Source organism: Cibotium barometz, chromosome 3 (assembly GCF_041138505.1).
Source record: "Cibotium barometz isolate CiBa-2024 chromosome 3, ASM4113850v1, whole genome shotgun sequence".
Classification (NCBI taxonomy): domain Eukaryota; kingdom Viridiplantae; phylum Streptophyta; class Polypodiopsida; order Cyatheales; family Cibotiaceae; genus Cibotium; species Cibotium barometz.
Genome location: NC_141048.1, coordinates 46,519,028 through 46,539,328, shown reverse-complemented (window position 1 = coordinate 46,539,328; position 20,301 = coordinate 46,519,028). Strand labels below are relative to the sequence as shown.

The following is a 20,301-nucleotide window of genomic DNA, read 5'->3' as shown; positions in this document are numbered from 1 at the left end:
TAGAGGCTATTCACACACACACACACACACACACACACACACACACACATTAGTACACTCACATTAGTACACTCACATAAGATGTAGTTATACACTTCGGCTACATGCTCACCATTTGACTTTAAAACCCATACAATGAGCAAGACACAATTTGTTGTCTCCAACATTTACACGTTACCTCATTGCACTCTTGAATTTTCAAATTCTCATTGTGGGCTTGAACCCATGATACAAAATTTAGACACATAGCACATGATATGGATTTATAACTTATGAATAAGGGCTAGCTATGTGGTTTTATGAGCTTTTAAAGGGCACCATGCATACCACCGATCACCCATACATGGTGTATTGTTACATTTTAACTTTCTTATTTATAAATCACATATTAGATTTTACATTTGATGTAGAAACTTAAAGAGCATGCTTTTAGTATTGAACACTTGCATAGGTCCAAGCACTCATGCGGCATCATCCAGTTTCAGTACGCTCTCACAAAAAAAAGGGTAAGTGGGTACTCAAATCACAAACCAAAAGGAAAGGGTAAGCTAGTAACACATGAATTTATTTGCATCATGCGAGGTATACAAAATGAGAGGTATATAATGTATGGACTTATTTGCATAATAATGCGAGGTATACATACAATGTATGAACAACTCACAAGTTACATAAGGCAACCTCGTAATTTATGAACCGTAAGGCAAACTATAAGGCGAGAGGTAAGGGGAAGAACGGTGAGGTGTGCTAGGTCCTGCCTCATCCTGATCAAATGGAACTGTGACCTCCGATGATGATCTAGAATGGCCGTAGAGCATGGGAAGCCTTGTGGAGGGAACCTCAATGCTGGTGGTTGATCTTGAAGGAGAAGAGGCAGAGCTTCCTGCAAGGTCGAATTTCTTGTATTGGTACCAGCGTGCACAGTAGACAAACACAGCAAAGTTGACAATGCTGAGCCCACAGAGCAACCAACAGAAGTAGTCCAAGTGGCCCGCCAGCCAGCTCCCTGAAGTGGCATTGTTTACTATATGCAGAAGCACAGAGCTTAAAAAATACCCACACGCCATGGAGGCAAAGGTGAGCGCAGTGGAGAGGGAGCGCATGCCAGGAGGCGATTGCGTGTAAAAGAAGTTAACAAGGCCGATAAGGGCGAAGAGGTCCACGAGGGCTAAGGCTACGTATTGAGGAGTGATATATAGAACGCTTATCGGGGGCTGAGGAGCGGGGTGGAGTTGGCGGTAGTTCATGCGCTTGACCTCGAAGACGCCCGCTAACGCAGCCGCTGCGATAGAGAACACAAGCCCCACCCCGATTCGACGCAGTGGGGGAAACGGCATCACAGATCGTATGGCTGGTTGCAGGACGTGTTCATATAAGGGAATAAGCCCCACCAGAGCTGCAAAAGGTAGGGCTGTTATGAAGCCAGATGGAATGATTATATTGGCGGAAATGCGCGTGTCCGTCGCAGCTGCTTGGCGAGCCATGAGCGTCTGCAGCTGTGCCACCACACAGCTTGGCACCAGGCTGCATGCAAATATGGGCAGCACTCGAAGTGCCAATTTTGCCTCCTCCACTTGCGTCATTGGGCATAAGTACCATGGACTCTCGTCGTTGAGATCTGCTGCCACCGAGCTCTTATCCTCCTTGGCGGCCTTATCCAAGAATCTGCGCCCCACAGAAACCATCTCTAATTACTTCATCAGCTAAACCACGTTTAATGACCAACTTGTAGTTTATCATCGTAAACCACGTTTAATGACCAACTTGTAGTTTAATTCGCATGAAATACGTCTGCCTTATGGTGTGCGTGCATATACTTACATGCAGCTTGTGTATGAATCAAACCATGCACGGAGCCAACACGTGTGCACTGACCATTAGAATGGTGTACATGCATGTCCTTACATGCGTGTGTATGAATCAACCTACGCAAGCAGCCAACACGTGTGCACTCAAGTCCTTACATGCGTGTGTATGAATCAACCTATGCAAGCCGTGCACTCAAGTGCGCTTAATGTATACATGTACTTCTAGTTACATACGTTAAGCACTATTAATCAATTCAACAAGCAAACATTTTAAGAACTTTGAACTCTTTTCAATTGATTAATTAATGGTAAATTTGGATAACCTTTGATAGACATCAGATATGAATGAATGGGTTCGTACTTGAATTGGCGGGTGTGTCTCAATGGTATGTAACCTCTTCGTTTTGTCTCCACTTCGGTTAGCTCATGTAGCAAGACTGACTCTAGTGGTAGCTCTAGCTTTCGTTTGCGATAGGCAGCCACAAAAACCTACACATCATGTCATTGCAACAATCCCACACTTCATAATAATTCATAAATACATCAGTGCATTGTGAAAGAGATGAATTGCTTCCTCTCTTATGTTAGCAACACCACCAAAAAACAAATCCTAAGCACACATTTACTAAAGGCCTATTACCACCATTATTGTGGGCATTGTGCAAATCAATACTAGAAGAACACATTACATTATGTCTCCAGGAGACTCAAACAATCATTAAGACTTTAGAGAGTTCTTTGAGCAAAAGGGAGAAGAGGAAGGGGGGGGGGGCATCCATGGGAAAAATATTGCATCAACCAAGGGTACATCTAGAGAAAAGAGATTAGTAAAACTGGAAGGGGAGGCATCCATGGGAAAAATATTGCATCTACCAAGGGCACATCTAGAGAAAAGAGACTAGTTAAACTGGAAACACTTTTACATCCAAGGTTAGCCTATCATGAGGTATCATGTTATGGTCTTCTTGTTTTTGTAAAACATGATAGGGAAGATCAATGTTATAAATCTATCATACTTTAATTATGTCATTAACTCTATTATGATGCCTTTTGCCTTTGCCCACACTCTTATGCTTTATGAAACTAATAATAACCATGAGAAGCCATGTTTGAGGGGTAAATACTATTAAATACTATCAATTCCTTTTAAAGCATTTCATTCAAATCGAAGGTGACTAAGTAAACTTTAACCATCAATAAGGCTGAACTTACACTGAACTAGTAGTGACTACTTGATAAAAAGAACTTTTAGTTGTCTCATTGTGCAAACACTATATATGTATATAGGGGAAATGGAAATGCTTACACATGCATCGAGGAAGTAAACTTTATATAATCTTTCAATTGGAGATTAACAAAAGAAGAGCAAAAGACAAGGTGATTTAAGCAATATTCAAAAATAAAAGATGATCAAAGCTAACCCACCACTACCATTAAAATTAATCAACCAATAACAAAAAAAGATACAAGGAATAGAACATTACTTATGGTTATGAAAAACACCTGAGCAATTCGAGTCAGGGGGCTCCCTTGAGGTGTTCGAATGCGAAACATGGAGGCTCCTATGCTCATGCACAATATTGTGAGCAACATGGTGGCAGCTGAGAGCCCAAAACCCCACTTAAACCCCACATTGTCTTGAACCCACACATAAAAAGTTAGGCCAAAGAGGGAGCCTCCACTTGTGCTAAAGAAGAACCAGCTAAAATATGATGACAATTGCCTCTTCTCTTTGTGATCCGCCTCATCAAATTGATCTCCTCCATGAGACACTATTATAGACCTGAGTGCCCCACTTCCAAGAGCTATTGTGTAAATTGCAACCATAAAAGCTATAACTTGAATTCCTTGTGCTTTTATACAAGCTTCTCCATCATCATTGTCACAAGTCGGTGGTTGGAACTTGCTCTTGAAGTGGGCATGCAATGTGAGTAGAAGATCTCCCTAAAATATCAAAACACCACTGAGTTAGATGCTTTGTATGTGCATGCGTAATTTGTCTTTAATGGCATCATAATAAAATGTTCATTAGGATAACTTCATGTGTGTTGAATGCATGTGCTGATGGCATGAAAGTAGATCTTGTTAGATTTAGGGTTATGACCCTTAGTTGTGCAAAAATCTTAGCTAGAACACTAAAAGTCTTCTCAATGATAATTATTATCAAAAGGTAATGGACAAAGTTTGAATTAATTGTGGGTAAATATGTATGCAAAAGAATTAATCATTTACTTGATGTGTATGATAAAATTGATGGAATTATGTGACATAGAGCAAACATATATATAAATATATATCATACCAAGAGCTCCAAAATTGAAAAGATGATGATGCTCCAGAAGCGAGATATCCATGAATCAGAGATGAAGCCCCCCAAGAGTGCCAAAAGGGAGCAAGTCCCCATGAAGTTTGAGGTGATGGTGGCAGACTCTTCTGGGGAGAAGTGCATGACTTGAGTGAGATAATTGACAAGGTTTCCCGAAACAGATGTGAAAGCCATGGTCTCGAAAACCTGCGCAGCTGATTGCAATTATATTACCCGCAAAGTCAGTCTTCTTTGCACAGTAAGAATGCTTAATTACCATTAATCATTTAATTAGCGGCAGTAATCACTGACCATAGAGGGAGTAGATGGAGCTCCATCCTCCATGCTTTCCTCTGCTAACTGGGTCTCCTTTCCAATCTTCATATCCTTCTAGTGTCTCCCAAGCCCTTGCCGCATGAAGGGTTTTCTCCTACTCACAACAAGATTAACTGGTAATTATTATTGCGTGAAGGGTTTTCTCCTACTCACAACAAGATTAACTGGTAATTATCCTTTATTATTGCATGGAGGACGATAATTTGGATCATGAAGCTTTTGCCCTTACCATAATTTGGCTTCCTAATTTGCAAGCATGATCAGAACCTCCGATGTGGTGGCTGTGGGAAGCTCGTCATAAGAGAAGGTGGCTAAATTTCTCTAATTATTTTTCTAAATTTTCGTCTCGACGCGTTGAATTCTCATGCAAATGTGTACAAATGAGGTAATGGGACAACTATGTCAAAATTACACCAAGTCACCAACGAGGTCCACATTGGAGATCAATTATTGTGATTTAGCTCCCTTTTGGCGTTGTGGCCGAAGTTCCTAGCTACCAAATGCTTTGTTTATGTGCACCCTCACAAATAAATAAATGCTTTATTTATTTATATCGTGCACCCACATTTTTATTCTTCTTTAGTGTGACACTTCATAGAAAAAGAACCATGAAGTCCTTTAGCGTCACACCCACCATGCCCACAATGGCTAAGATTCTCAGTGGCAACTTGTATTGACAAAATAAACCACTTTTTATAGCCACTAGAAGTATGTTATTGGCTTAATGCTAAGCAAATTTTGGCCCGAGCTCCTCAAGTCCATACACACCGGTGCCTTAGTTCTCAATGCGATGTAAATATGAATTCTTCCCTTAAGAAAAAGAGCAAGATCAATAGGGGATGTATAGTCAAAGTTGCCTTGATTTTTCGCTCAAGGAAAGAATAGCAAGGCTCACGCACTCAAGCACTACAAGGGGCTACAACCCTTCCCAAATATTTATCCCCACTAAATATAGAGGGACAAGCCCCACAAGTGACTGGCTCCCTTGATTCAAGTGATTTCCCTTACAAGGGGAGTGATCTCCAATATGTTTTGAACCCACAACCACCTCCTTGAAAGTTGTAGTCTCTAATCTCTCATTTTGGAGGGGACCTATTTAACTTTTCCTAACATTCTGGTGCACTCCTCGTGAGAACTCTTAACACTAGTTTGATATATTTTATCACAAAAAAATTCACAAGGTCTCTTAAAGTCTTGCTAGTATTAATAAAAAAGGAATGGGCACAATTTAGATGCTAACCTTGACAAAACAAATTCACCAAGACCTTAAATTGTCCCCCATCACTATTATGTCATGTAACCACACTATTGGTACTTAAAGAGTTCGATATATGTGTAGCTACTTCATAGTTTTTACATGATATATCCCCCTCCAAAAAAATAAATAAATAAAAAATATTTCCCATTTAATTGGTAATAAATAATTGGGGTGGAGATACTTAAATCTGCACACACCATTTTCATGCTTCTAAGATACATGAAGAAGATGCTTCATTGAAGAGCTATATAGGTATAATGTCCCTGCCTATCCCTATAGAGAACAAGAGAGAGTATATCGGCATGAGTGAGTGTGTGTGTGTGTGTGTGAGAGAGAGAGAGAGAGAGAGAGAGAGAGAGAGAGAGAGAGAGAGAGAGAGAGAGAGAGAGAGAGAGAGAGAGAGAGAGAGAGAAATGATATATTAACGTCTTCAAAAGGCCAAAATGACCTATGAGACCAAAAAGGTTACAACAATTGGTGGATCTGATACAATGTCTGTGTAAGAAAAGCTAAAACAACTAAACAACTAATTGAAACTGAAACAGCAACTATGAGGAAAAGTAAGGTACTAGGAGCTCCTAATGGATAACATCTGGGAAGGAAAACTCTAGCAACAAAGGTAAGCATCATATACATCACTATCCAAAGATGTCTCTCATTGGTTGATGGCGGATATCCTTAATGTCCTCCATGGTGAGTACTCTGACTGGACGTCTCCCATGCCGTGCTAGTATGGTCTTGATCCTCTATTGTAGTCTCCGCAGGTGTCGAGATGGGCCTCTCATCTTGGGGCGCATGGACCGCCCCCAGCTCTATAGCCCGATCAATCAGTGTACCTCTGGTGCGGCTATACTTTGGGGCTAGCTGCAATGCCTGCTGGCATGACTGCTCAATCTCTAGTCGAAAGAAGTCTGTAATCTACCTCTATATGTAGGTGTCTCTCCCTCTCTGATCCCCTCCCTCTCAAGAGACCCTCTCTATGTCTACGCAGCTCCAACAAGTATAATCCGAGGCATCTCTGATCCTGGTATCTCATGACTCTGGAAAGTGGTCTGAAACCCTCTCTGAATAGGCAGTGAAAACGGCCTCGTATCTCATAATATACTGGACAATGACATAGAGAGAGAGAGAGAGAGAGAGAGAGAGAGAGAGAGAGAGAGAGAGAGAGAGAGAGAGAGAGAGAGAGAGAGAGAGAGGGATATTAATATCAACTAAAGGATGGTTCCTTTAGTTTTTAGATTGTTTGGATCTCTTTCAACATTTGCTAATGGTATCATAAGCCATTGCAAATAGCTCAAATTAATTTTGTTAATTTTTATGGCATTTTATCTCATGATCCTAGCATGTAACACTCATTAAGTATCCCACTATGTTCTTTAGTGACATACAACTCAACCTTTTGCTGGTTGGATTGTGACATCCTTTTGATGCTATTGTGTATTATGATATTTCCCATAGTGCCTAGAACACAGTGTCATGGGCCCATCATAACAAATTTGTGATGAGTTTCTACCCTTTGTTGTGCATGACCTTGTGGGTTCTCTTTAAATTGCTTCTTTGTAATCTCCACTCCTTGTTTGAGAGCAATGGCTAGGATAGGGGCCCATGCTTTACCCATTCACGTATGGTAGATCTCCTATTGGAGAGATGTAGTTTCATTTGGAGATGTAGTTTCATTTCCTCTTTAAACCAACCTTTATCAAAGCACTTGCCCATGACATTTGAAAAATCTATATTTAGTACATATATTATATACTGCTTATCCCTAGTCTTTTGCTTGGTCCACTTGTTGATAAATGAGTTCTTAAAAATTTGTAGGCAGTTTTGAAGTAGTTTCCTCGGGCATCCATGAGAACATGCCTATCATCATCCACCATGTAGTATAATCTATGTGCAGTCATCATCCCTCCTATCCTCCAAGGATGGAGAACTAGTGTCACCACCACCAAGGCATGCACTATAGCATCCTCAAGAACAATGGCTTCGAGAGCTCATTTGTTCTTGAGAAGCCATAGATCCTCACTAGTGGTGACAACAATGGTGAGTGGATCCCAAAATATCTGAAACACCTTTGGGAGGATACATTAGGTCCAAAAATGAAAAAAAAAGAGCTGTGTTTAGGATTGGATTAACTTTCTTAATCAAAGTGATTTAACTAAAATAGTAGAGACATATAGCTATATTAAATGCTTCTATTTTACCTATATTTAGAGGAGAGTGTCTTTAAGATGCCATGCATCACGTATCTATAGTGTCTTTAATTCATCTATCTTTGGCGGCCGTCTTACCTACTTTAGTACACGTTTTCTAAAATAAGCTTATTTCAATGAGTTTTTCTTTTCTCTCTCCCTGCCATCTCTTGCTTTCTCTTTGAGTCATTTTTAGGGGGTTAGGGTGACCCATAACATTTTTGGCGCCATTGTGCTAGGGAGCCATCCCTTGGCTTTTTCCATCATTTTGCCTCTAATCTACACATAACCCATCGCCCATTATCTTGATTAATGGTTTCCCATGAAAAAGATGTGGTTTTGATGGTTATTTGTGTGAGATTTGGTGTAGAATAGCTCTCTTTTTTTATTTTTAGAAAGAATGCTTTTTGCTTCATTTTTGGATTAATTTGTTGTTTTTGTTGTTGTTTTTATGGTTTTTCATGTTCTTAGGGCTTGCACATAGTTTGTATTAGGCTTAGTTTGCATCCATTGCATCAAACAATGCAATGGAATGCAATTTTTAGTGAATGTTAGCTCTCTTTAGTGTTAAACATAGAACTAAGATCATTGATTCTAGTTTAATTGTGTGTTTGTTGTTGAAATTATTTAGATTAGAGTGTTAGCAAGCATTAGGAGTAGCTTAATCGTTCAAAAAAATTTCTTAAAACCATAAAAAAACCCTTGAATTTGACTAATGTCTCTTAATGGACCAGTTTTTATCATTAAGGGTGATTAATCTTGTTCAAGAGGCCAAAAAATTAGAAAATGTGTTAATTGGAGTCTAAATTGATCATATGAGTAGTCAAAATTGGTATTTTTGAGTGTTTTGAGAGTATCTTGATGCATAAAAACACCTAATCACATCAATTTTTTCATCAATTGGAGAAATTTGGCTCTCTTTACTTAATTTTGCCTTAAAAGAGGAGACCATAATCAAGAGTCTAATTAATTTCCTATTTAGATTAATTTACACAATTGTTGATGCATAAAGATTAGCATTCCCTTGCTCTATCCAATGATGCCCTCAATTGTGTGAATTAATTAGAGATTAGTGGTTAATTAGACTCTTTGATTAGTGTGTAAAAGAGGAAAAGATTAGTGAAAGGATTAATTCTTAATCACTTTTTTACATAACTCATTAAGGCTAATGAGCATTCAATGAGTAGATGCTCATGAGTTGCTAAAATTATCCATTTTGGGGGTCATTTATGAAGGATGTAAGGGGTGTCATTAAAAGGTAGACTTTTTTGATTCCTACTTACCCTTTTGGAAAAATGCCCATACCCCTTTCATTTTAAATTTAAAAAATATTTCTCTCCAAAAAGGAAAATTTGTATTTCCCACTACACAAAAAAAGAGCCTTAAAAAGTCCAGCCATGAAAAAAATCTCGGCCGTGAAAAAAAATTCCGACTGTGAAAAAAATTCCGACTATGAAAAAAATTCCAAGAGTGGAAATAAATCCGATCGGCCGCCATGAAAAAAAATTCCAGTGAGGAAAAAATTACGACAGTGAAAAAAAGTTCGGCTGTGAAAAAATTTCGGTTGTGAAAAATTTCGACCGTGAAAAAAATTCCGGTTGTGAAAAGTCAGACGTGAAAAAAAAGACTCTAGAAAACACCCCTGTTTAGAGACCCGTATCTCCTAAACCGTATATCTGATGAAGGCGCTCTAGGGTTCATTAGAAAGCTGACATCAAGATCTTCAACTTTGAACTCGGTCGTTCGAAGTTAAAATTGACCATTTTGGCGTCCGACTAGTAGCCTCAAAATTTGACCTGGAAATCGAGGCAAAAAACAACCCAAAAACCACGAAAAATCGTAAAAGACAGTGCGAAAATGACGACGAGCCATATTTGGGCTACTTTTGAGGGTCTAAATGACAAAATCACGGATGACTCAAGGAAACAAAGTTGTAGTACTCCAAAAATACTACAACTCCCTCTACATAGTTTTTCAAAATTCCTTTTAGAACACCCTTAAAAACGTGGTGCAAAAGAGGAAAAAATTCTCAAAATTTTTTTTTTCGTCTTGAGACAGTGATGGAAAATAGGTTTTAGGACCTTCTCTTCCATCTGGGAAGTTACTAGCATATGCTTTTTCTAGAAAATTATCTCAAGGTTCATGTGCATACAACGCCTCAGCAAATTAGGGCGAACAGACACCCGTTTGATCCAACAAAGATTACGCCAAGCCTCTTGAGGCTGTAATGGGTTGTGGGAGAGTATAAAAAGAAAAAAAAAACTGTGTTTTCTCAGTTAGAAGCATTTAGGCACTCCGATATGGCCATGATAGAGGGATTGCCAGGGATCACACAAGGATTGAACCCAATGGCTTACATCTTCGAGCCATTGAGATCTATGCCACAAATTCACCTCCCAAGGCCATTGGTCATGCCTATAACAAGCGTGTCATCAAGTTTTACACCCCCTATCACTTTAATCCTACCGGGCGGTGGGCTTTGGGTCCTTGCCTAACATTCTCGAAAATCCTATAAGTTCCAACCCTTTCCTGGATGCCCACACCTTGGACATACTGACTAGTCTAGGAAGGGGTGTGGCCCAAGGACTCACTGAGTCTCTTCCAACAAGAGCACTCACATATGGCTTCAGTGACTCATACAGAAATACAGCCGTACAAATTTTCAAAATTATGGGTAAATATGACGGAACAACAAACCTTGTTCAATTCATTCAAATGTTTGAACAAAGATGCATAAGACATAATGATACATAAGGGCCTCTTATGCATACGAGACAATGATGCATATAGGCCTCTTACATAAGAGGAATGATGCATAGAGGCCTCTACAAGGTAATGCATAGGCATGGAGGCCTCTTTATGCATTTAGGAAATGCAAAGGATAGAGTCTCATGCATTCTCTATGCATTCTCATAAGGCTTTATACATAGTCACTATGCATAAGTGTTAGCATAGGAAGGCACCCATAGACATGGCACAACCACAAACATCTAGGAATAATCCACCACCTAAGATGCTCATTCAAGAACCTAAGAGGTCAATGTCATGATGGAAAGTAACACGACATAAGTAGTTATGATATGAGGCAATGCATAGGCATAAAGGCCTCTACTCATAGAGGCATCTTTATGCATTGATGCAATACACGTGATACAGGCCTCTTATGTGTAGAATAGAGGCTTCTTATACATTCTCTATGCAATCCTATAAAGGGTTATGTATAATCTCTATGCATAGAGTTACCCGGCACAACCACATGTACCTAGGAATAATTTGCCACTTAAGATGATCATTCAATACCCTAGGAGGTCATACTCATGACCGGAAGTAAAGTCATAATGATATGGCACATCGGTATAGGTTGTTAAAAATCACTTCTTGCCACCTTATGATTTGGTTATAAAAGCCTCCTTATATGCCATTGATTGCTGATGGATGGTAAACTAGAGATATTATAACTAAATGAATGGTTATGTATTATGAACTTGTAGAGAGGATAATTTAATACAATGTTCTCATTCATGTATGTTTTGCAATCATAGTCCTTCATTATGTGTTCCATTTAGTTATTTGGCACTTTATCTACATGTTTAATCTATGTGTGTGCTAACCCATCTCTATGTGTGTTAATGCTCATTAGGCCCCCAACAATAAAGACTTTATGCATAGCCTTGTGCAAAAGCTATGCATAGATACTACATTAAATCAAACCCAATTACTTTTCCTCACACTTGTGCCTATATTATATGCATGATATAATACATTATTTTAACATTTTTTATTGCTAAGGAGAAGAGAAGGGGTCATATGGAATTGAGTGAATACTCTACTCTACTTTTTCCATAAGCTTATCTTTACATAGCAAATAAAAGATTACATGAAACAAATGAAGATTAGCTTGACAAAGACACTTGCCTTGTTATTATACTTGCTTGATGAAGGTTGCTTGAGTGGACAGAGATTACCTTTCTTGCTTGATTACCTTTGTTGCTTGAGTGGGTAGTGATTACCTTGACTGCTTGAGAGGCCCCCACAGATTTCCTTGATTGCTTCATTTCTTGTTGCTTGCTTGAGTGGGCAGAGATAACCTTGATTGATTCATTACTTGCTTGCATGATTAGGTAGAGATTACCTTGATTTCTTGCTTGAGTAGGTAGACATTACCTTGATTGCTTCATTGCTTGCTTGCTTGAGTAGGTAGAGATTACCTTGATTGCTTCATTGCTTGCTTGCTTGAGTAGGTAGAGATTACCTTGATTGCTTCATTTATTGCTTAAAAGAGTGGGAGAAAATTAGATACATTTAGTTGCAAGACGAGGTTATCTAGTTTTATGGTGCGAGCAGCCTTAGGTTTAGCGTGAAAATAGGTAGTTTTTTTATTAAGAATGGCCAATCTCTCCTAGTTAGCCAAGGAATTTCACATCAAGGTCTTCTAATGAAGTATCACATGAAAAGTTGGGCACCTAAAATTATGATCCGATTGAATATCAAATAATTACAAAGCCCCTTTTGTTTGGGTACAAAATGTATGTGCAAACCTTATCCTAGGTTTGGACAAGTAGACTAAATGTGAGTAAATTGCCTATAACTTTTACATCATTACTCATATGATGTTCCCACTCTGCATATCACAAATTCACATAACATAGAGCTTAACTTGATGTATCGAGTAAAATTTTATGTGTTTTTCTATTTTCTATATTATTTGAAAGGTATTAGAATTGTTAAAAATGTACTATTTTGTCCTCCCACCACATATACCATTTAAAATGCTCAATTTATATGGATTTGGTGATGACTAAATTAGGAAAGATTAGTAGAATGTGGATCTAAGGTAAAATTACAAATCTATTTTTGGATTTGGGTAGATTTAATTTGTAAAATTTATTTTACTATGTCAGACATTGGACAAATTGATGTACATGGGATTTACGAATGTAAAAGAATTAAGCCTAGGTCATTTATTCAAAGGTTAAAAGCCTTGTAGTAGATGTAAATTGTGCCAGTAAGGTCAAAGAATCCATGAGGTGTACTAGGAGATCCAAGAGCATTTAATGGAGCCCCTTATGTTGACTTTGGAAGCTATAATCTAGGGCATGTGGAGGCTATAATCATGGAGGCTAGAATCTAGGGAATGTGAAACCTAGAATCATGGAGAGAATTCACGGAGAGAATCATGGAGGATTATTAGCTCTTAAGCATGATTAGCTTGAGACTAATCACTTTTTACTCAGCCTATAAAAGAGGTTCATTCTAATGAAGATTATACTCTCTCATTCTCATCATTATGTTGCCATTACCTTAATCTTATTGTGTTTAAGCTAATCTCTTTTACTTAATTTAATTAGCATCGTCATTATGCCTCAACCATGATTTAGATCACTATCTTTGATCCTCCATGGTTCCAACATTTGGTATTAGAGCCATGTTATTAGGATTATGTAATTATCAATATTTATGCATAATTACTAGCATTTATAAGATTTTTCTTAATTATTACTAGTCAATAGAAAAAGCACCGTGTAATGTTTTTCTCTATTCTCCCTCTATACTCAACCTTTTTCAAAACTTTTTAGTTCAAAAGAAAGGCGACATCAAGATCTATCTACAGCTTAGAGGATTCGGTCGGATTTGCTTGAAATTGTTGACAAAAACATTAAAAAAGGGCATTAAAAATTAATAAAAAAACACAAAAAATGGTGCTACAAGTGCAATTAGTGAAATTCCTTTTGTGGGCTTCTAATTGGGTTCAAGGGGCACCCACTTGTGAATTTGGATGGAAATTTATTCTCTCATTGGTGAGATTCACTCTATCATGCTCTTTTTTTCTTAATCTCATAACAATGAGTTATTAGCTCTAATTATTCAATAATCTTGGTGTTTGAGGTATCAAAAAATAAATGTTAGGAAGTTGCTCCTTCATCATGTTGCATTAATTTTCAAAACCTCCTTGATTTGCTACCTCAATTGGGCATTTCAAGTTAGCTCATTTTTTGCCTACTTGCAACAAAGGGCTTTACACTAATCAAGTCTAAATCTTTGTTGTAAGGGATTATACACTACTTTGAGGTGAAAATCTCTATAGTAAGACCTTTCCTCTTCACTCACATGGCTATCCTCGCCAAAATTGATAAATTTGAGGGTCATTCATTCCATACATGGCAAACCAAAGTAAAATTTATATTTATGAGAAAGGGGTCATGGAATATAGCATGTGGAAAGGAAAAGAAACCTTCAATTAGGGAAAGTTGAAGCCACATGGGCGGCCAAAGATGAGAAAGAACTTGCCATAATAGCTTTGGGTCTTAGGCGAGAAAGATGAGAAAGCACTTGCCATAATAGCTTTGGGTCTCAGGCGATCAATTCATTCATCATATCGATGGAGTTGACATATCCTTTGATGCTTGGGAAGAGTTGGAAAAACTCTTTGGAGTGCAGCCAAGAGCTCCAAGATTAGCATGCTAATCCAACTGTTTGAGCTCATCTTAACCATATGAAGATGCTGCACATCTTAACCATATGAAGAGTCTTACAACTCAACTTGTAGGTATTAAAATAAACATTGATGAAGATATTTTCACTGCTTTGGTGATTTAAAGTCTACCACAGGAAGACTATGGAAACATAGGCATACACTCACCACTCTACCATCTCCAAAGTTAGTCGACATCATTGCATCCTTGATGGAGGAGGAAGAGAAGAAGATAAAGCCAAAACATTGTTAACATTACTCCTACTATTTTTTAACAAAGCGCAGCTGCCCTCCACATAACTCATTTTAATGTAAAATTGCACTAAGCGCTTCATGTAAAAAGATATGGGATGACTGAGATTACGACATGTGTAATGCCGGCCATGTGCTGGAAAGCCTACATGTACATAGAGATAGAGAACTAGTTTTGGCCCCCCCATTGTTAACGGGTGGCCGACCATTGTAAAAATGGAGATCTTATATAGAAGTGACTTAAGAAATATGAAAAGGATTTGCACAATCCCATTATCACATGGGAGTCTTCTTCTTCTTTCCTCTTTCTCTCCTGTGTGGTTATGGTGGTGGTGAGCTTGTGTGTTGATGAATGCTTGCTTGCTGTGAGTGTGTGCTTGTAGGTGATGCTCACTATCTTCTCTCCACTCCACTTCCCTCTTCTCTCCACTCCACTCCACTCCACTTCCCTCTTCTCTATCTGTCTCTCTCCCCCTCCTTGCACACATGAAGGCATTGAGATATGAGTTGAGCTTTCCATAGCTTGTTCTCTCATTGCACTCTACCTAGCACGTGGAAGCTCCACTTGGGTGACACAAGTGTTGATGAGTGAGCTCCTAGTGGCTTCACATCATTAAGGAGTTAACCCTCATAGGGTTGGCTAAGTGTATGCTCCCAAACCGACCCTTGCATCTTCCGTTCATTTAGGTTAACATCTTGTGCCCTTGTTGCTAGGGATAGCACTTAGCTTAGGGTCCTTTTCACAATCACTTCCTAAGCTAGAGACTTATCTTGCCCCTAGATGGAATGCATATCCACCGGTTGTATGAGCTTGGTATGGATTCTTACCCAAAAAATATTCCAATGCAGTCATATAACTTAAAAGGTTTGGCTCTATATGACTTGGAGTATGACTTGAAGACAACAATGGGAGATTTGTAAGGAAAGCAGATGCAAGCATTTGTAAGCTAAGATCTTTAAGAGGAATTCTCCTTTGGTTTCTCCTTTGACCCTCAGCTCTCCCACGCTTCCTTGAGTCCTCTACATCCACTTCAACAGGATTAGGAGCATCTACCTGTTCTTTGAGAGGAGTGTTGAAACTGCTTATGCATTGGGGAACTCTTCTTGTTGCACTTCTTTCTCTTATACTACGTCCTTAGCTTTATGGGTATGTTCCTTCTCCCTTGCCTCTTCTGCCTTACCTTATGTTGTTTGTTCATGTTGTTGTGGGGAGGGAACCTAGGGCTCTTTGAGTATCTTAGTCTGCATGGGCTCCTCTAGGGGCTTCTTATTAGTAGTGACTTCCACTATGTGATGGGGATATCTTCTATATGACATAGTAAAGGCTCATGTTGTTGTATCTACTAAGATGCTCTAACAATAGGAGGTGTTACCTAAGCTTCAGTGGAAGTAACAAACACAATGCATGTGTCTAGATCGACACATGAGACCGTTGTAGGTAACCTTGTTGGGCAAGGTAGTAGATCTTCATTTACGTACTCTTCACCTTCATCTGACTGAAGCTTCTTATCCACCTTTTTCTTCACGAGGGTATGACCTAATGGGGGTCGTTTGGTTCAAGGTATAGCTTTCTTATTTTGCTCCATACTTGCCAAAGTCTCCTTAGTGCTAATAATGAGGACATGTGCTTCTTTTTGGTTCAAGGCCTAGCTTTCTTATTTTTCTCTGTACTTGCCAAAGAGATATAGGGATATAGATTCTTACATAGCAACTCCAAAAAAGGAAGATGATGATAATGAGATTCCAATATCAAATTACCATATACTGATCAATTGTATTCTCGACCACCACAATAATGATTACTTACATAGCAAAAGGCTTAAGGCTTGTGAGGAAGAATTGGAAGGAATAGAAGATAAGTTGATGGTAGAAGATTAAAGAAAAGCAAAGCCAAGAAAGAACTCTAGGAGTAGTAACAAAATCATGAAGATAAGTTGAAGGCCATCAATGTTGATCTAGACTTGATTGTTTCAACATACACCTCAAATTAAAGGGAGTTATAAAAAGCATAAAAAGAAGAGTCCAAGAAGCTGAAGGAATAGGTGAGCCAACAAGAGAAGCATATGCAAGATCTAAGGGAGCATCAAGTTACAACTAGAGACATCCCACTCTAAATGAGTTGAAGACGAAGCTCAAAATTTAATGAGTTGAAGGCCAAGCATATGTAGGATCTAAGGGAGGGTGATGAATAGAATCTATAACTAGGGATAGCTCACTATATCAAATGAGTTGAAGGCCAAGCTCCAAAAAACAAAGGTATACTTTGAAGGTATTAAGAAGCTACTAAAGAATAGGTCATGGATTTGCACATCAGCTCCCTTCACATAGAGGTGCAAGGATCGGCCATCAACACAATCACTCTAGCAATAGTAGGTAGTAACTCATTTGATAGATTCCATCCAAAAGGTAAAAACAAAAATGTAGTTACTTCAAAGACCCTACTGAGCTTGAAGACATGTCAAGAAAAGCCCAAGAAGCCAACACAAGGACTCATTGAGAAAGATGTCCATATTACAAAATTAGAACATCAATAGCATAAGCCATAAGAAAATGAGCCCAAAGAAGTGGCTCTAGTGGAGCGTGCATCACTTACCTAATTTGTTTGGTGACTCCGAGGGCCCCTCCACATACTCTTCACTTATTTTTTTCATCACTAACCCTCTCATTTTTAAATATGACATAGATGTGAGTGAGGACCTAACTGGGGGGGACATAGTACTCATCCACAACAGAATTTAGATAGGTGCGACCCAACGGTAAACTCATGGTAACTATTCATAATGACATCTATCTTACTGACTACACCGCCATGTACACTTATGCCTTGCATCCCATAGTGCTCAAGTTTAGATCGTGATGCAGATTTCTCATGATCTCCACCATTTTGGATGAACATGATATACATAAATACTTATGTCTACATGAGAGCACAATTTATCATCCCTACAAAATACTTAATCTCTACCAAAAAATATATAAATATGTTACTCCTTTCCTGTACCTCTTTATCTCGTCAAAGCTTAGGTGTTTCATATTATACATGGCCAAAGGCCTACCATTGTAACAAAAGCTAGCTCATATAAGGCTTGAGTTATATTAGGAACATGTTTTGGGCACAACCCATAAGTGTGGGTGGTCGAGAAAAGCCCTCTTGTATATAAGAGACTTATGGGAGTGTGGGTGGTCGAGCACAGTCCATAAGTGTGGGTGATTGAGCAAAGCCCACTTGCATATAAGAGACTTATGGGAGTGTGTAAAGACACTTTTTGATAATAAAATCTATATTTAAGGTCAAGCTTAGGAGCTCCCTTATTCTTGCTTATCTTAATCTCTTTTAATTCTTGCATGCTTTCATGTTTATGTTAGCCACTACCTATGGAATCTTGTTGAGCTGCTTGCTTTGGATGTGTGAGTGCTTGAGTGAGCATGTGTGCTTGGGTTGAGCTACATTAATTCTTGCTTGTGATTAGCTAGATATGGAATATGAATGTGTGTGTGTGTGTGTGTGTGTGTGTGTGTGTGTGTGTGTGTGAGAGAGAGAGAGAGAGAGAGAGAGAGAGAGAGAGAGAGAGAGAGAGAGAGAGAGAGAGAGCTTGCTAGCTTCTCCCTCATGAGTGATTAGGTTACAAAAGTCTAAGCATTGGATTAGTAGAGCTTGAGGACTTGACCACCCCTTAAGGTTTCTATTCCCATGTTTAATGTGCTTGTATGCTCTAAATGCGTTGTACTCCTTGGTGAAGGCAATGATTGCTATGAAGCTACAACTTCCCTAAATAAGAGGCACCACTTCTACTGATGAGTGCTAGAGTGGAATAGAGACACTTTATTGATCCATTGTTTGTTTTAGTTTGCCCATGAGTTATAAAACTTGTGGTAGATTGACTTAGTGTTGAGATTTGGAGTGATTAAATGTGATTAGAGTAGGAAATTTGATGAGTGAATTTGCTAACTTTAACTATCTTCATGTCTTTTATTTTCTTAATTTTGATCAACAAGTGATCGAAGAAGGATGGGGGAATGGAGTAGGAATTTTGATGAGTGAATTTTGCTAACTTTAACTATCTTATGTCTTTTATTTTCTTAATTTTGATTAATGGGTGATCGAAGAAGGATGGGCCCTCCAAGTGCTTAGCTTGAAGTCCCACGACCTACCCAGGTACCAATTTCATCATTAATCATTTTAATTTTATCTAATTTTTTCTTAATTAGGCTAATTAAGAACTTTCAAATTTTGATTTTTTGGAGTTTGATGCTTAATTGATGGCATTGTGTCATCAAGTTGAGCCTTAAACTATTCAATAAGGGGTCTAGGTGATAAATTTGGGCCAAAAGAGGGGGTAAAGGCAAAACCATGCAGGAACAAACAAATGAAATCGGCTCTAAAAAGTCCAATCATTGGGTCCAAAGTCTAATCATTGGTCCATAGTCCAATTGCCAAGTCTAAACGCCTTGAAATGAGTAAACATGGACTAAAAATTCAAATGCTATTACTAACTGAATCTAACAAATGATATTAAGGGGACATGCACATTGAATGCATAAAAATCATAAAAATCTTTCAAACTAATAGCAGCAGCAGTAGGAGCTGACATAGGTATTGACATGCATTCCTTGGAAATTCCAATCGTTGATTTCTAATGGCTTCCAATTGCTTCAGAAGGTGCAATTGTTTTACGAGCAATCAAGTGTACAAGAAACATCAAAAATTTAATCATCGTCTGACTCCTAAATCCTACAATCAGATGCATAGACCAATTGCCACAATATGATTGATTGTGTACGAGAATTCATGTATGACCAGTCCCACTGCCTATTGCTTGACCAATCATTAAGAAGTCCACTCGTTATCATTAAAAAGTAGACAGTCGAGTCATCAGTCATCTGAGGTCTAACCATGTCGGCTAGTAGTCTAATCATTAAAGATGCAATCATCATGGGTTCAATCTCCCAATCAAAGTCCAATCATCAAACTGGAGAACCAGGGAGAAAATTTCTAGAACTTCATGAGATTAATTTTTACAGTTTTTCAGATTTGTAAGAAACCCAAGGACCCCTAGAAGATATATTATTCCTTAAGCACATAAAAGAAAATCATCATTTTAAAAAAATATAAAACCCTCTAAAAACCCAAAAATATCGAAAATAAGAAAAATCCATAAAAAGGACTTTTGGTGTCGGACCAAGTGTTTATGCATTTACATTCACACTAAATCATCACGACTTTGTAGTAGTCGAACCCAACTTTTGAACACAAAAAAGTTATTGTACAAGCTTGGAATAGGACCAAGAGTTGATTTAACACTACCATTAGCTCTTGATTCCAATTTTTTGGAAGCGAACTAGGAATCCTTCATAACAGAGGATATACCAGATGAGGATTGTTTGGCATTAGTCCAATTTAGCATCTAAACTTGGATATGGCCAAACAAGACCATGTAGTGTTTTGTTCAGAGGGGAGTCATCAAAAGGAGCCAAAGGCCCCAAGCTGGAAGACCCAGAGATGAGATAAGGGCCACGAAAAATAAGTTAGGGACCAAGCTAGCAACATAGGAACCAGTGAAGCATACATCTTACAATGTTACGACTTCCACATAACTAACCAAGCCCCAATCTTCATTGACACAAACAAAATACTCTTGGAGAGATGGCGAATTCTGTTAGTGTACGAAATTGAGCTAGCC

At 38.5% G+C, this 20,301-nt stretch overlaps 1 protein-coding gene across 1 annotated transcript; it reads right to left on the bottom strand.

Annotated features, from left to right (window-relative positions):
• Window positions 1–544: 544 nt before the first annotated feature.
• On the bottom strand, window positions 545–4,806 carry LOC147640143 (protein NRT1/ PTR FAMILY 4.3-like). The gene is made up of 6 exons (XM_086823193.1): window positions 4,679–4,806; window positions 4,426–4,543; window positions 4,111–4,328; window positions 3,312–3,752; window positions 2,170–2,297; window positions 545–1,665 (listed from the first exon to the last, which is right to left on the bottom strand). Exons 1-6 carry the CDS (start codon window positions 4,679–4,681, stop codon window positions 690–692), a joined length of 1,884 nt encoding a protein of 627 aa, XP_086679319.1. The 5' UTR covers window positions 4,682–4,806; the 3' UTR covers window positions 545–689.
• Window positions 4,807–20,301: the final 15,495 nt, after the last annotated feature.

Bases quoted from the DNA above. Each gene is read 5' to 3' on its own strand.
- LOC147640143 (XM_086823193.1), bottom strand. The intron at 3,753-4,110 runs GTATGATATATA...TTGATATTTTAG, and splicing joins TTTCAATTTTGGAGCTCTTG to GGAGATCTTCTACTCACATT. The intron at 2,298-3,311 runs GTGTTTTTCATA...CATGATGTGTAG, and splicing joins CCCTGACTCGAATTGCTCAG to GTTTTTGTGGCTGCCTATCG.